Here is a 17,469-nt window from a genome sequence, read left to right as displayed (position 1 = left end):
AGGAGATAGTTAGGCCCAGTCAATATGTCATTTACACTAATCTCTTACTACAATCAATATCATGACTGATGTCTGAACAAGACTTTAGTCAGGTACCTTTAGTGTCCCTTTCTCAGGCTCTTCCATGAAGAGTTGTCTTAAGCTTGGGCAGGTGCGTGGATACAGACTGATGACTCCAGAGCACATGGATCTTCCTGCAACCTCAGAGTCTTAACCTCACAAACCTCTGCACCTTTGAGAGAACGTTGCTCACAGCAGAAGATGAGCAATCAAACCTCAGTCAGCACATTTCTTCTGTGGGGCTTTTCCAGTTTCCCAGACCTGCAAGTCCTCCTGTTTGTGGTCATTTTATTCTCCCATATAATCATCCTGTTTGCCAATGTGTCCATCATGGTGGCCATCAAGCTCAGCCACAATCTTCACACACCCATGTACTTTTTCCTCTGTGGCCTGTCCTTTTCAGAGACATGCTCCACCATGGTAATCATCCCCCGCGAGCTGGTGGACCTGCTGTCAGACAGCAAGACCATTTCTCTTCCTGAGTGCGCCACGCAGATGTTTTTCTTCTTTGCCTTTTCTGGCAACAACTGCTTTACCATGGCAGCCATGTCCTATGACCGTTACACCGCCATTCACAGCCCACTGCACTACACCACCCGGATGACAGCCAAGATCTGCTGCCAGCTCATGGTAGCCTCTTGGATGGTCGGGTTCCTGGTTTCTCTGTGCATCACCATGACTGTATTCGACTTGTCTTTCTGTGGCTCTAATATCATCCAGCACTTCTTCTGTGATATCGCTCCTGTGGTCTCCCTTGCTTGTGATTCTAATTCTTATCATGAAATGATTATTTTTCTACTCTCTGCCTTTGTGTTAGTAGGTACTTTTATTTTAATTATGATTTCCTATGTGTTCATTGGATCTGTTGTTATGAAGATGTCTTCTGCAAAGGGGAGGTATAAGGCCTTCTCCACTTGCTCCTCACACCTCATTGTAGTGTCCATACATTATGGTTTTGCTGGCTCTGCGTATTTGAAACCTAAGGACAGTAGTTCATTCCGTGAAGATATGCTGATGGCTGTGACATACACAGTAGTGACACCTTTGCTTAACCCCATCGTGTATAGTCTCAGGAACAGAGAAATGCAGACTGCCCTGAAGAAGGTAGTGGACAAAGCAAATATTTTTTTCACTCAGACAATTAATAAAAGAAACTGAACTTTTAAAAATGTATTGCACATTTATAGATAGCAGTGGAGAACTTTCAATAAAATTGCTAACATTATTTGTAAAACAAAGTGTTTTCTAATGGCCTCACATGACCTAGTCTCATACCATTTTTACTACAAAAGCAGCTGTAGTTTTAAATATTTAAAAATGTTTTCACACACATATACATACACAGCATGCACATACCCACACATTTGCATGTGTGTGCACAAATGCATGTTTTCCAACATATCAAAAATTTTTTGGAGCACTTAGTTTTCATGATTTTGGTTTCCCTTGGGGAAGAAAGAAAATTATCTTCTTTCCTACGAAAGGGAAAGAAGAAAGAAAGATGCTGACAGATCAAGAGAGAGAGAAGGATAGGATAGAGAAAGATCACTAATTTATTTGTTTAAAAGAGGAGAATGTACAAGAACAAATTTAGAATTGAAATAAATTTCTAAGAATTTTGAAAAAACACTTTGTTCAACTCTGTTTCAAAGAAATATGAAAAATAGGTTGGAATGGATGATTTCCTGAAAAAATAAATTTACAATTGTGACTACAAAGAAGTAAACATTTTTAATGATGTATCGTAATCCAGGAATGTTATAGAAAATTCTCTCTTAGAGCTATTTTTCCCATCCCTTCAACAAAGAGGTAGGTAGATGTTTCATAATACCTTGTTGAAGTCCTTGGAAACTCAAATGTTATTTAAGTCTGGTTACAGCACAAAGATGCATATTTTGTAATTTATGAAATCCACAAAGTATAATGTGGTCTATATGGAATAATTTGATTAAAATAATTGTATGGGTTGTGGAGAGAGTGGATGCTGTAGTGTAATATAGGCAGTTTGAGATCACACTGTGTCTAGTGTTAGATTCTCGTAGTGAGTGATATTACCCTGTTGTAGGACTGTTGTAGGACTCAGGATTAATAGAGGTGAAAGGGTCAAGAGATTGGTGACAAAGAAAATGAGAAGAAAGTGGGTGGTCTAAAGGACTCTGAAGACAGTAGAACATTATTTTATAGCTGCATAATAGTGATGTCAATGAGTGAATAGTTTGGTAATAAAGATGCAAGCAAATGATTTAGAAGCATTGTAAGGAATTAGGAGAATGTGGACATTGTGTGCTAATACCTGTAGAATAGGGGAGTGAGTTAATACCAACAATATTTAAAGAATTGAAAAGCTCAACAGCAAAAAAAAAAAAGGCAAGGAACCTGGTTAAAAAGTGGGCAGAGGAGTGTGGCACAGCGGGTTGAACGCCATGCTGTGAAGCTGTCCGTGGCTTCTGCAGCACAGGTATGATTCCCGGCTGCCCAGGGAGATTCCCACATGGCACGGCAGACCTCTCCTGCCTCACCTGCTGCTCCCCTCAGCAGTGTCTTCGGTCCGCCTGCCTGTTCTGCTTCCCGCTCTGTCTCTGGTGAATTCTCTCACCCTCCCGCACCTCTGACTGTACCCCAGTTCTTGTATAAATAAATAAATCATTAAAAAAAAAAAGTGGGCAGAGGATCTGTATGTCTTCTTGAAGCCAACCAGGAATGTAAAAAGATGTTCACCATCTCTTCTTACTAGGGAAATGCAACTCAAAACAATAAATAGCAAGATATCACCTCACACCTGTGAAAAAGATTATTATCCTAAGACAAGAAAGAAGTGTTGAGAGGGTGTGGTGATGACAGAGTCTTTGTAAACTGTTTGTGGGAGTGAAAATTGGTACAGACATTATGGAAAGTAGTATGAACACTTGTCAAAAAAAAAAACTGAGTAGAAATTCCATATGATCCAGTTATTCCATTTCTGGGTATTTACCTGAAGTCAAAAACAATTCAAAAAGATATAAGCACTTCATGTTTATTGTAGAGCTATTTTCTTTTTTTTTTTAATTTTTTTTCTTACATCAGTGTGCTCCCCATGGTTCTCCCCGCCACTATATCACCAATGAACCATCATCAAATTCCCTTTTGTTCTTCCCTCCCCTGTTTTGATCCTCTTCATTCCCTGTTCCTTTTTCCATGCCTCAGAATTGTAGTCAGCTTGTGAGTTTTGACTTTTTCTTGACATTTGTTTGGTTTGTCTGAATTCCACATATCAGTTAGACCATCCAGTATTTATCTTTTCCTTCTAAATTATTTCACCCAGTATAATCTGTTCCAGCTCCATCTATGTTGCCTCAAATGGCATGAGTTTGTCTTTTTTGATAATTGCATAATTATCCATTTTATAAATATACCATAACATTTTGATACTTTTGTTTATTGGGGACTTTTGGGTTCTTTCCATATTTTAGCTATTATAAATAGTGCTATGCTATTTTCAATATCCAACATCTGGGAACACCTAAGTGCTCATCAACAAATTACTGGATAAAGGAAACATGGTGTATGTACATAATGGAATACTATTCACCTATAAAAAATGGAATCTTGCCATTTACAACAAATGAAAAGACATATAGGGCATTGTGATTAATGAAATAAGCCAATGTCAAAGTCAAACATCTTCTGACTTTATTTATATATGACAAAGTAAAATAAGCAAATGATTTAACTAAATAAAACAAGGGGAAAAAGAAGGAGGGTCACCTGAGTAAAAGGGGTCAATTGTACAGTAGATGTTAGAATTGGACTTTTAGTTGTTGTAAGGTAAGTGTAATGATCAGACTGCTGACCTCTGTGGCTATTCCTGCAGACTTGAATGCAGGAGTTGCTGGGCAGTGTGGGAACAGGTATGTGTGCCTGCTGGTGGACACTTGGCATATGGTGTGTGCATGCATCAGTGGGCACAACTGTGCCTAGGAGATCAGAAATATAAAGGTGGCATTACTCAGAGATGGTGTGGCAAGACAGCAGTGGAGAATGACTACCAGAGGGCAAGTAACTAAGAGGGGCAGGACCATGAAAGAATGCCCGAAAGAGTCCAAAGCGAGAGAGAGTGTCAAGATTCAATTGGGGCTGGGAGGCCTGCCAGCCTCCTGGCTCCACGGTCACCTACCTGCCCTGTGCCTGATTGCTTCACTACAATTGTATATACATATGTTGTTTTATGATGATGTGTAACTGAAACATAAAATATTACCATGCTATATTAATTTAATAAAAGATATTTCAAAAATAACCTTATCAAAATGTAAGCAAGATTTTGGAAGGAGTAGCATTCTCAGCATCACTCAAAGGAATATAGAACAATACATTTTGCAAAACCATGCAGTTTCTTAAAAATGTCAACATATACCTACAATGCAACCCAATATGGGACAAGTAAAAAAAATATGCATTCACAGACTACTGAGTATTTAGAAACAGCAACTTTATTCAGAAAAGGTCCAAACGTGAAACTACCTCAAAGTCCACTAACATTGAATGGCTACAACATTGGCATATCTATATAATTGGATATTATCAGCAATAAGAAGAAATAATTTAATAATACACTGACATGAGTGATGCTCAAAATATTATTGATTGAAAGATGTGAGACAAAAGGAAACATGCTTTTCAATATGCCTCTCATTTATAAAAATCTAGAAGAGGCAGCCATTGTTTCAGAAGCCCATACGCTAAAACTCTAGAAAATGCAAATTAATCTGTATGGTCAAATAAGAGGTCAACAGTATCATGGGACTAAGGGATGAAGGAATAATAGACTGCAAATGGATATAATGAATCTATTAAAAGTGATAGAAATTTTTTTTATTAAATTGTTAAAATGAATGACAAGAAGCAATATTGCCAGATACTATTTTTTTCTTCTCTAGCACACTTCATTAATCATGTAGAATTAATGTTGCATTCAAGAAAATGGATCTTAAAGTCAAACAAATAATTTCTACTCTCAATATTATTACTTCTGTTTTGCTCTAGTACTTTCTCTTTCCTATAGATCTTCCTCTCTCAATTGCTTGTGAGATGTTAATGGAGGAGGTTTACAATATTTGAGGTAAATTGGTGACTACTCTCCTTGACTTAGTTATCAAAATATTATTTCTTTAAAAAAATGTTCAGTATACTAAGTCAATGCTAGACCATACTCCCTTCTTTTCCTGCAGTGAAGATACTGGAAGACAAATTCCATCAAAGCAATCATCTGTCTGGCTATCACTTATATTTCCCTGAGCTTAGAGCAGTACCCAGAATATGAGAGCACTCAATGTACTTTCAAAAATAAATCAATGAATTAAATTATTAGTTCTTTGGTTACCCCTCAGAAAGATGATTGATAGTGTTATGTAGAATATATAACATGCACAAACTTCTTAATAGTTGAGGGGACGATTAGTGGTGTTTGCAACTCAGTTTTCTGGAGGGAAATGACACTATTATTTCTATTACTGTTCCTGTAGCTGACTTGCATTGCATTTGAAAGGACGGGATGAAGATAATAGCAAGGAGAGACTGGTGCATTAGGGTAGAAAGTTACAAAGCAGCAGCTTCATGTAGCCCCTGTTTTGGGCAGAGCATATCACAGACATCTTTAGAAAATCACTAAAAATTCACTAACTGTCCTCTGAATCAATGCAGAAGAAAAAACAACAATCTCTAGTTAGCTAAGCTATTTCAGCAGGGAAGAGAAATCCTACAGCCACAAAAAAACTAGTACAAGAAATTTCATCTGTTTATACAAATGGCAATGATGATAAAGTCTTAAAATCAGTCACCGAAGAGAAAAGAATCTGAGACAACAATCAAACCCGATGTTTATGCTTTTGCAAAAATTTTGAGTGTGAACAAGACATACAGATCCTCAATCTTGCATATGCACTGAAATTGCATTACAATATATACTCCAAAAGCAGAAACTTTGACAGCAATTCTTATGTAATTAATTTGGTGAGCAGTGATCTCAGGCAAAACCGTACAGATGAGAGACCAGTGTGGCAGAATCCAGATAAAGGGGTGGACTCCACTGAAGCGCAGTCTGATCCCACAGGGAGCCCTGGAGCATGAATGGCACTTCAAAGTTGTCCTACTTTGTAACAACAGGGTGTTTTGCTAGTATGCTTTTTGCATTAGTATCATTCAAATACAGTGGGCATCCCTAAGAGAGAGTACATGCACTCCCAGATACTTCCAGTCAGCAATGCTCCTTTCAGTCAAAAACAACACTCTAAAGAGAACATTAGCAATTGACCCTCAAAGAAGTGTGGTGATATGTTCACTTGTCTGTTAATGGAAATCTAGGAAAGTCTACCTAGATATAAGTCCTAATTTATTGGTAGGAACAGCAGCCTGGATGTCCACATCATGTCTGAGGTTCTGAAATCCAGGGCAGGCCATCCCAAGTTAGTGCCCTACCATATAAAATTTATTTTTAATGACTAAGATTTCCTTTTAGTTTTTACTTCATTCAAGTAAGGGGTTTCTTATGCTGAACCTTAAAAAATGGAAAGAATTTGAATGAGTACATTCAAGACAAGGGATTTTTCTGATAGAACAGAGTACATCATGTGGAATCTGAAGAATTTAATCGAGAGAGTGTATTGACTAATTCGTCTCAAGTATTGAGAGCTGATATTGGAGATTTGACTTAATGGCACATTAGATAATAATACAGATAGTGAAAGACATTGCAGGACAATTGATAAGAGAGGCAGTTGGGAGCTATGGCTCCCAATTGTGATGTGTGTAAACATCAGAATAGCAATGAAGGAACTAGAGATATAATGAAAGGTGCTTTTCTTTTATAGCAAGATCTTCTACACAGAGTTGCCTGTGAGAAAGAAATCATCATGCTCATACTGTGTGTTAGTCACTTTCTGTTCATCCTCTTCTGATGTTTCCCCAAGAGACACCTTTTGGTGACACCTGTTCCCTTGCCTACTATGTAGAGCTGAGGAGACCTGGGAGACTTGGCAAACTTTCAGAATTATATAAAAAAAGTATATTCACAGAAAGGAAAATATCCCTGAGGAAATGTCTACATTCTAAAATGTATTTAACAAGTTGAGTTTTGATCATTTCTAATTGCTATTTAGAAGAGCAAGTATAAACATCTGTAAAAATTCTCTGTTTTATCGGGATTAAAAAAAAAAAACACACAGTCTTTGTGGCTACCACACTGGGTGATATCCACAAAGTACAACACTCCTGATAGGTAAGCAATATTCTAATGATAATGATCTCATAGGCTATAAAGACTTATTAAAACCTTTGTGGTCCTGATCTCCATCCATAAGGGATGGAGAAGATATTGCCTTTAATGTTACAGAAGAATGCAGTGGGGATTCATCATCAGTATTCAGTGGAAAATTTTCTTAAAAGCTATTCTTGATATATGAGAATCCTGAAATCAAAGGAAGAATTGCAGAGAGTCACACCTGAATTGCAAGACTGTAAATCTTCTAACATAACATCTCATAAATATAAGAGACTAGTAGGAGGTCTTCCTTCTGTAGAAGGTGAGAATTTTAGTTCCAATGGGTAAATAATTATTCTATATGTTCCAGTTATCAAGTGCCTGTTGATGTTAATAGTCCACTGTAAAATATTAAAGGAAATATAGGCACAGATTATCTAGGAATTAATAATGTTGGCATTCCAATCTCCTAATATAGATGGAACTCATAAAGCTGTATGGAGGATACCTTTGAAAGAAATGAAAACAGAGAATGGCAAACACAAGGAAAAAGCCAGATGATAAAAAGGTATGATTTGGATAAACAAAGGGAAGGACTGAGAAATATTATAGGCATTATTGTCTTTAGTGCCTGCCCGAGTTATTGAGAAGGTGAATTTGTCATGGTGACATAATCTCCTATTATGACTATACAAAAATAATATGAAAACAGTGGAAGGGCCTCCCCGGTGGCACAGTGGTTGAGGGCTGGGTTGCGAAGCTGCCCCACGGCCTCTGCAGCACCGGTTCAATCCCCGGCCTCCAGGTGAGGGTCCCACATGGCACATGGCGCGCAGACCTCTCCTGCCGCCAGATGCTCCCCTCAGCAGTGTACTCCGGTCCTTCTGCCTGTTCTGCTCCCTGCTCTGGCTCTGGTGAATTCTCTCACCCTCCCGTGCTTCTGACTGTACCCAGTGCTTGTAAAAATAAATAAATAAATCTTTTTAAAAAAACACACACAATGGAATATAATATCAAATTTATTTTAAAAAGCCTTGAAACAAAGTTTTTAACCAAAATTAAAGAGAAATATTGTACAAATTACAGACATTAAACTGTGCTGAGGTTACTCTCCTTAGAGTGATTTGCCTAGAATTTTGGCAGGTGTGGGCAGGGTGTGCTGTTTTGATAAAGCTCTCCTGGACATTCTGGTATGCCTCTTCATAAATGACCACTTATGTAGATCAAGTGTGATTTGATTCTTCAGTAATTAAGGGAAATGTTTAGAGTCAAAAAACAATGGCCTCTTTCTCTTGGATTCTAAGCAAACACTGTTGGCCTTTTCAGAAGTGCTCATTGCTCATAAATTCAATTAAGTGAGTGTGTAGGAAGCATCAATGCATGTGTTCATATCTTTGCCAGGTGACAAAATCCTGAGAGCTATTTAGAAAGTCAAATGTCTTTGTACATGTCCAAACAAAATAAATGCTAATTAAAGCAAAAGAGGCACTAGTTTGTTATAAGTAGATGTGCCAAAATATTAATCATGGAAATAGAATAATAATTCTGAAGAAGATAGAGATCATTTTTTCGCTGTCATTAAAATATCCTCATTCAAAAATCCAAATTCACTGGACTTAGGCATCAAGATAGTGGGTAGGGAGAATAGAAAATGTTAAATCTGATCTTGTCTATTCAGTACAAGAGTCAAGCTTTAAGAAAATGAATGAAAAAACATCACAGCCAAGGAGGTTTGGGTTGATTTCTGAGTGGAAATGACACTTGAAAGGTATTTTCAAAATTTTGTGCTCTTAAATAGGCAGACAAGCATAGGAAGGATATTGCAAGTTACAGAAATAAGTGTGCAAAGTAAGAGTCACAAATGGACACACGATGTTAGGAAACATGATGATCCCTGTATAGAGCAGTTTGGTGACAGGAGATGAGGTTGGGCGGGAAAGGCCTTGAAAGCCAGTGTGCTTGCACAGAGATGTTTTATAGTTAAATACCAAGTAAGTGGTTCTCCAGACTCCCACTAACATACTGTCAATATACTATAATGTACACTCATACTTAATATACTACGAATGTAATGTCCAAGTGCACTTAACAGCTACCTTTGGCACATTAAGTAACTTACTTAGTCATGTTTTTCTCACTGTAAGTGAGAAAAATAATAGCATTTTAATAATAATAGCATTCATCTCTTCACAGTTATGAATATATATGAGATTGTATTAACAGAAAAATTCAAAAAAGATTAGAAGATATTAGTATTATATGCATGCAAAATCTAAAAGTTACAATGAAGAGCTGAAGCATATTGCAGATGGAGATAGAAAGTATTGTGCATGTAGAGGACACGTCTGAAAAAAGATCAAAAGTCTGAGAAGAAGTAGATGGAAGAAGGAAGAGGCAAAGCTGAGGCAGAGGGAACACATGGTGCAAGACACAGTAGCATGAATGACCGCATAGTTTGGGGCAGTGAGGGGGCTGTTGTGTTCTCTGATGCAGAGTAGATAGAGGGATGTGGTGGAACATGAGCCAGGAGTGGTATCGAGGGTTCAGTGTGTGATGAACACTAATGTCCTATTAGGTTATTTTGATTGCTTCCCACAAGCACCATAATGACTAGTGAGTTTTTAGATTATCAGTGTCAAAATATATCCTGTATGTAGAAACAAAAATCTGGTCATAGGTGTTGAATGAATAAAAATGCAACAGACTTGAGACTAATAGAAAATGAAGGGGGCACCATATTTACTATGTGGGATGGACTCAAGAAAATAGCAGAGGGAATAAAAAAGGGCATGGTGATATCATCAGGCAGACAAGGAATTATGGGTGTGGATTATGTAAAAAGATGAGGAGGAAGTCAAAATGGTGATCTTATGAGGGCTCTGTGGTCTCTAACAAACTCAAAAAACAAAACAAAACGGGAGGGAGCTAACATGGGAGACATGTCAATTTTGTTTGGAAACTCATGCACTCAATACTGGCAGGATATCATGGCCTGAAAATGTGCCAGAAGATATTGGCAAATCATTTTTTATAGAGGCAGGGATTAGAGAGTCACACAAGACAAGTAACAACTACACGTTCCATTTAGAGGTGAAAGAAGGGGTAAGTTTCAGAGGAAAGTAGTGTGGAGGGGTAGAAGTTAAGCCATGATGGTCTGGCTGAATGAAGATTGCTCTGGTAGATGAGTCCCCACCTCAAGGTCTGGGTAATAACTGTGAACTGTGCCTGCAATGCTCTCTCCCCTGATTCTTACCCTGTTGGTTTTCATTGTCATTCCATTCTCCATTAAGAATGTCACTTCCCCAGAAAGAGTTTTTCCAATTCCATGAACAAAAATGGTCATTCCCTCACATCAGAGATCCCATTGTGTCCAGTTTCATGTGGTGTTTCCATAGCTGGCACATCACACACATTAAGTCAATATATATGTTGGATAAACATCATTTTACCACATTGTACTTTGCTTGCATCATTTGTAAAGTCAGAATGAAAAATCTTCCAACCTGGCAGAAAACAGCTCTGTCTACCCCAGCCTGTTGCCCAGCACATTATAGGTGTTAAATAGGTGCTGGTTCCCTGGCCTGACTCATTGTATTCTTTTCCCCATAACTAAAGTACAAATAAAAAACAGGGCTCTTTTAACAGCAATATATTAGTTTTGTTGCCTTTCTTTGCCTTTGCTCTTTTGTGAATCCTAGAAAATATTTTCCAGTCAAGGTTTCTTTCTTTCTCTTGCACACTCCTTCATTATCCACCATAATTTCTTACTATTTTTCTGTCTGAAGGTGTGATGACTGATGGACACTACTGAATCTAAGGTGATAGAAGGTAAAATCAAAATTCTATGGAATGTTATCATATGATTTTCCTGTCCTTATCTCCTACAAGATTAGGTGTTTAATGAACAATCAAAAGTGAAATGTGGTTTGCCAAATTGATCTGAGAAATGTGCATCGATTGGATTCAGTCTGTACTCCAAAGCAAACAACATAACAAGTATTCCTTCTAGGAAATATCCAGAGATTCAACTGAAAATGTGAATTTAGTTAAAACACAATGACTAGAATATTCCATTCTAGAATGAGACTGTACCTTTAATGCCATATTCACTCCAAGCTAGTAGACTGTTTTGGAAAAACATAGTCTAAAAAACTGGAGAATTTCAGTGAGAAGTATTTAAGAACCTAGAATATTGAGGTCTTAAGATCCAGTGAGATTGTATATCTGAAACTTTAATTATTACCATGGATTGGAAACCACTGGAAGTAGAAATGTTCAATTCATTCATTTGGTCCAGCATTGTCTCAGTTATCACTATTGCACCAATTCGTAGTGAAGGATTGATGAAAAAACAATCTCATTCATTGTAAGAAAAGTCAGGGTTTTTTTAATATATAGCACATAAAACCTTTATTTTGTGGTATTTGACAGGTTTGTGCAAGGGGAAGTCCTCGTAACAGGAGACCCTACAGGGACAGAGCAGTGGCATGGCCACTGGAAGAGGAAGAGAGCAAAGGAATTCACAGGAAAGAGAAAAAAGCGAGGAGTCTTAAATATCTATATGAAATTGCATTAGTAGCTGTGGAGACTCTGAGTCAGGGAGCACCAAACGAGTTCAGCATCTTGGAACATTTTAGCCCAAGATTTGGCTTATCCATGGGAACACATGCTGGATCGTGGCCCAAGCGAGCTTTTAATTCATGATCCTAGCTCGCTGTGAAAAAATAAAAGTGAGGCCCTCTTTAGCCCATTTATGTAACTTCATCATCCTCATCATCCTTTTAACTATCAATTTTCCATTGAGGTATAACTAACATACAACATGACATTAGTTCCAGGTGTACAATATAATGATTCAATATTCTTCTATATAGTGAAATGATCACCACAATGTGTCTAGTTAACATCTGTCAACAACATTCTTGTAAAGATTTTTTTCCCAATATGACTTTTCAAGATCTGTTCTCTTAGCAATTTAAAACACAATACTGTATTATTAACTGCAATCATCATGATGCACATTACATTTCCAAGATTTATTCATTTTTTAACTTGAAGTTGGTAACTTGTGACCCTTCACCCATTTTCCCTACCTCTTGCTCTCTGTATCTATGAACTTCATTGTTTTCAGCTTCCACATACAACAGTGATTGTCCTTCTCTGCCTGACTAAGTTCACAAAGTATAATGCTTCATGTTCATGATTATTGTGGCAAAAGCAGGATCTCCTGGTTTTAATGCTTAACACAGTCCATTGTGTGCTTGTGTGTACACATTTGATCCATTCATCCTTTGGGGGACACTGAGGATGCTCCTCTCTTGCCTGTTGTAAACAATACTGCAAGGAGGATGCAGTAGCCCATATATTTTCAGGTTAGTGTTTCTTCTTTATTTTTGATAAAAACTGATAAATTAAAATGCAAGATCATATGGTAGCTATATTTTTAATATTTTGTGAAAGTTCTTTAGAGAACTTCACTGATCTTTCTAAAATTTTTTAAGTGCTAGAATCATAATTTTTTTAAAAATAATTGAACTATTTTATTCAACCAATCAATAGTTTATTAACACTATTACATGCCAAGGTACCATGAGATCACATGCACAAAAAACATTTTAAAATGCGAAATACCAACATCCAGTGCACAGATCAATTTTATTTCTATTTCTATCTTACATGCAGGTCTTGATAGAAAAGAGACAAAGAACATTTTTGGGTGTAAAGTCCAAGAAGATATTTGGGAACACTCAATACATCATTTACACAAAGTCTCATACTAGATCAGTCTCATCTCTGTGATGACTGAATTTAACACCAGCCAGGTAGCCTTTAACATCCCTTTCTCAGGCTTCTTTATGAAGAGTTGCTTTGAACTTCTCCAGATGAGTGGATACAGACAGATGATTCCAGAGCAGATGGATCTTCACGCAATCTCAAAGTCTTAACCTCACAATCCTCTGCACCTCTGAGGAACATTGCTCATAGCAGAAGATGAACAATCAAACCTCAGTCAGCACATTTCTTCTCTGGGGGTTTTCCAGTTTCCCAGACCTCCAAGTTGTCTTGTTTGTGGTGATTTTATTCTCCCATGTGATCATCCTGGTCGCCAATGTGTCCATCATGGTGGCCATCAAGCTCAGCCACAATCTTCACACACCCATGTACTTTTTCCTCTGTGGCCTGTCCTTTTCAGAGACATGCACCACCATGGTAATCATCCCCCGCGAGCTGGTGGACCTGCTGTCAGACAGCAAGACCATTTCTCTTCCTGAGTGCGCCACGCAGATGTTTTTCTTCTTTGCCTTTTCTGGCAACAACTGCTTCACCATGGCAGCCATGTCCTATGACCGTTACACTGCCATTCACAGCCCACTGCACTACACCACCCGGATGACACCCAGGATCTGCTGTCGGCTCATGGTGGCCTCTTGGATGGTCGGGTTCCTGGTTTCTCTGTGCGTAACCATGACTGTATTCAACTTGTCTTTCTGTGGCTCCAATATCATCCAGCACTTCTTCTGTGATATTGCTCCTGTGGTCTCCCTTGCTTGTGATTATAATTCCTATCATGAAATGACTATTTTTCTACTCTCTGCCTTTGTGTTAGTAGGTAGCTTTATTTTAATTATGATTTCCTATGTGTTCATTGGGTTTGTCGTCATGAAGATGTCTTCTGCAAAAGGGAGATATAAGGCCTTCTCCACTTGCTCTTCCCACCTCACTGTAGTGTCCATACACTATGGATTTGCTGGATTTGTGTATTTGAGGCCTAAAGACAGTAGCTCATTCCGTGAAGATATGCTGATGGCTGTGACATACACGGTAGTGACACCTTTGCTTAACCCCATCGTGTATAGTCTTAGGAACAAAGAAATGCAGACTGCCCTAAGGAAGGTAGTGGACAAAGCAAATAGTTTTTATCACTCAGACAATTAAAAGTAACTGATATTTGAAAATATATGGCACATTTATAGATAGCATTGGAGAAAACTTCCAATGAAATTTTTACTTTATTTACAAAACAAGATATTTTCTAATTGCCTGGCTTGCCCTAGTCTCGTGCCTTTCTTACTACAAAACCTGCTGTAGTTTTGAAACATTTTAAAATGTTGTCACACACATATACATACTCAGCATGCACCTACCCACACACGTGAACACATGTACACAATGGTACTCTCTACTGGTACATCCACATCGTGAATGATATTCCCTATGCTGTCGTAGGACTCAAGGACTAAGATGGGGAAAAGGGCCCAGAGGCTGGTGACAAAGCAAATGAGGAGAAGAAAATGGGTGGTCAGTAAGGGACTCTGAGGACAGTAGGACAGGAGACTTTATTTTATAGCTGCATAATAGTGACTGCAATGAGCTAATAGTTTGGTAATAACGATGCAAGCAAAAGATTTAGAAACATGGTAAGGAATTAGGAGAACGTCCACATTGTGTGCTAATGCCTATAGAATAGGGGAATGAGTTAATATCAACAATATTTAGAGAACTAAAAAGCTCAACAGCAAAAAAGCAATAACCTGGTTAAAAAGTGAGCAAAGGATCTGTATGTCTTCTTGAAGGCAACCAGGCACATGAAAAGATGTTCATCATCTCTTCTTACTAGGTAAATGTATAACAATAACAAGATACTACTACACGTATGATAAATATTATTTATCCTGAGACAAGAAACAAGTTTTACAGAGGGTGTAGACAGCAGGAAACAGAAATTCAGCACCACAAGGAAGAGAAATTTCATCTGTATGACTGTGTAACTGGCAATGGTGACAATGGCTTAAAAGGAAAGTGCTCCCTTAAAGTGCAGTCTGATTCCACAGGGAACCCTGGAACATGAAAGTTCTTCTACTTTGTGACAAAGGGTGACAACAGGTGTGCTTTTTGCATTACTGTACTATTCAATTCCTGCCCCTGGGTCTCCCTGGCAGAGAAAGCAGGCACTCACAGTTATTTCCAGTCAACAATGCTCTTTTCAGTCATAAACAATACTCTGAAGAGCACATTAGCAGCTGACCCTCAAATAGGTACTGGTCTGTTAAGGGAGATCTAGGAAAGGCTACCTAGCCTTAAGTCCTAATTTATTGTTAGAAACAGCAGCCTGGATGGCCACATCATGTCTGTGAGCACTGAGCTTCTGGTCCAGGCCAGGCCATTCAAAGTTAATACCGTACCTTATAGAATTTATTTTTAAAAGCTGCTATTTTTCTCTTAGTTTGTACTTCATTCAAAGAAGGATTTTCTCGTGCTGAACCCTAAAATATGGAAAGAATTTAGATGAATACATTCAAGGAAATAGATTTTACAGAGACAACAGAGTACATCGATGAATGCAGAATCTCATTAGGAGATAGAGTATTGATTGTTTTGTCTCACATTGAGAGCAGATACTGGAGACTAGACTTAATGGCACATTAGATAATAGACAGCACAGATGGTGAAAGATTTTGAAGGCCGAGCTGATGAGAGAGGTAATTAGGAGCTATATATGAACATCACCAATGGCATTGAGGGAACTAAAAGTATGGATGGAAGGGATATTTTTTGTAGCAGATCTTCTACAGCAGAGTTACCTATGAGAAAAAAATCATGGTGCTTACTGTGTGTTAGTTTCCATTCTATTCATCCTCTTCTAATGATTCCCCAGAGGACACCTTCTGGTGACACACTGTTGCCTTGCCAACTGTAGAGCTGAGGAGACCTGGGAGACTTGGCAAGTTTTCAGAGTTATTAAAAAAAATATTTACAGAAAGGAAAATATCCCTGAGGAAATGTCTACATCCTAAAATGTATTTTTAACAAGTTGCGTTTTGATCATTTCAATAGCTATGCAGAAGAAACATAATTAAAATGTCCCTATGGCATATCAGGATTTAAATCACAGTTTTGTGGATACTACACTAGATGATAAGTGCATGAAGCACAAGACTCCTGTTATCTAAGCAATAATCTCACAATAGTGGTCTGGGGCAGGAAGAAGATACTAAAATCTTCGTGGTCCTAAGCACCATCCTTAAGGAATGGAAAAGGCATTTCCTTTGATGTTACAGAAGGAAAAATAGCAAAGGGGACTCATCACAAGTATTCAATGGAAAATTGCCTTAAAATTATTCTTGATTTATGAGATACCTAAAATCAAAGGAAGAACTGTGCAAAGTCACACCTCGACTGTAAGATTGTCAATTCTTCTTCAGGCAAAATATCTCATGAACTTAAGAGACTAAAACATTTTCCTTCTGTAGAAGGTGAGAATTTTAGTTTTCTCTCATTCCAATGAATATTATTCTATATGACCTAGTGACCAAGTACTGTTGAAGTTAATAGCCCACTGTAAAATATTTAAGGAAATATAGGCACCAATTATCAAGGAACTAATAATGTTCGCATTCCATAAAAATCTAAATGAGGAATCATATAGAATTCAAGAGACATTTTCTGTTAGGATTCTGGAATCTAGAAAATGCAGACAATACAACGGGATGGGGAGTCAAATTAACCTAAGAAAGAAGTAAAAGTATGAGAGGAAATAGACAGAGGAGGGAGAAGTTGAAGCAGAGGGAACACATTGAGCAAAGGCACAGTGGCATGAAGGACTGTATAGTTTGGGGCAGTGAAGGGGCTGTTGTATTCTCTGATGCAGAGTAGGTAGAGGGATGTGGTGGAATATGAACCGGGAGTGGTATCGAGGGTTCAGTGTGTGATGAACATGAATGTCCTATTTGGTTATTTTGATTGTCTCCCACAAGCAGCATAACTAATTGCTATTTTTGACATTATCAGTGTGAAAATATATTCTGTGTTGAAACCAAAATCTCGTCATAAGTGTTGAATGAATAAAAATGCAGCAGACTTGAGACTAATAGAAAATGAAGGGGGCACCATATTTACATGGTGGGATAGATGCAGGACAAAGAGAGAGGGGATTGAAAGAAAGAGGCTGATGATATCAGCAGGCAGACATTGAATTTTGGACATAACCTACTTGTGAAAGATAAGGAAGGAATCAAAACTGAGATCTTACAGCAGTTCTTGGTCTGTAACAAACTCAAAAAATATGGGCAGAAAGTGATATATGGGAGATATTTCAATTTGTATTTGAAAATCTTGCAATTAATACCTGCAGGATATCATGACCTGGAAATGTGCCAGAAGATATTGGCAATTCA

The 17,469-nt window shown here is 37.9% G+C and overlaps 2 protein-coding genes across 2 annotated transcripts; both read left to right on the top strand.

Annotated features, from left to right (window-relative positions):
• The first annotated feature begins 261 nt into the window (after positions 1–261).
• Positions 262–11,998, top strand: LOC119254927 (olfactory receptor 10T2-like). The gene is made up of 2 exons (XM_037521963.1): positions 262–1,164; positions 11,726–11,998. Exons 1-2 carry the CDS (start codon positions 262–264, stop codon positions 11,996–11,998), a joined length of 1,176 nt encoding a protein of 391 aa, XP_037377860.1.
• Positions 11,999–13,285: 1,287 nt separating this feature from the next.
• Positions 13,286–14,230, top strand: LOC119254926 (olfactory receptor 10Z1-like). Its single transcript, XM_037521962.1, has one exon. It carries the CDS (start codon positions 13,286–13,288, stop codon positions 14,228–14,230), a length of 945 nt encoding a protein of 314 aa, XP_037377859.1.
• Positions 14,231–17,469: the final 3,239 nt, after the last annotated feature.

Source organism: Talpa occidentalis, unplaced genomic scaffold (assembly GCF_014898055.3).
Source record: "Talpa occidentalis isolate TD23 unplaced genomic scaffold, MPIMG_talOcc4v2.1 talOcc4.3, whole genome shotgun sequence".
Classification (NCBI taxonomy): domain Eukaryota; kingdom Metazoa; phylum Chordata; class Mammalia; order Eulipotyphla; family Talpidae; genus Talpa; species Talpa occidentalis.
The sequence above is the reverse complement of the archived record's forward strand: the minus strand, read 5'-3'. Positions and strand labels throughout refer to the sequence as shown.

Excerpts from the sequence above, each read along its gene's own strand:
- LOC119254926 (XM_037521962.1), top strand. The coding sequence starts at position 13,286 with ATGAACAATCAAACCTCAGTCAGCACATTTCTTCTCTGGGGGTTTTCC.
- LOC119254927 (XM_037521963.1), top strand. The coding sequence starts at position 262 with ATGAGCAATCAAACCTCAGTCAGCACATTTCTTCTGTGGGGCTTTTCC. Across the intron at positions 1,165-11,725 it reads TGCAGACTGCCCTGAAGAAG|GTTTGTGCAAGGGGAAGTCC; the intron begins GTAGTGGACAAA and ends GGTATTTGACAG.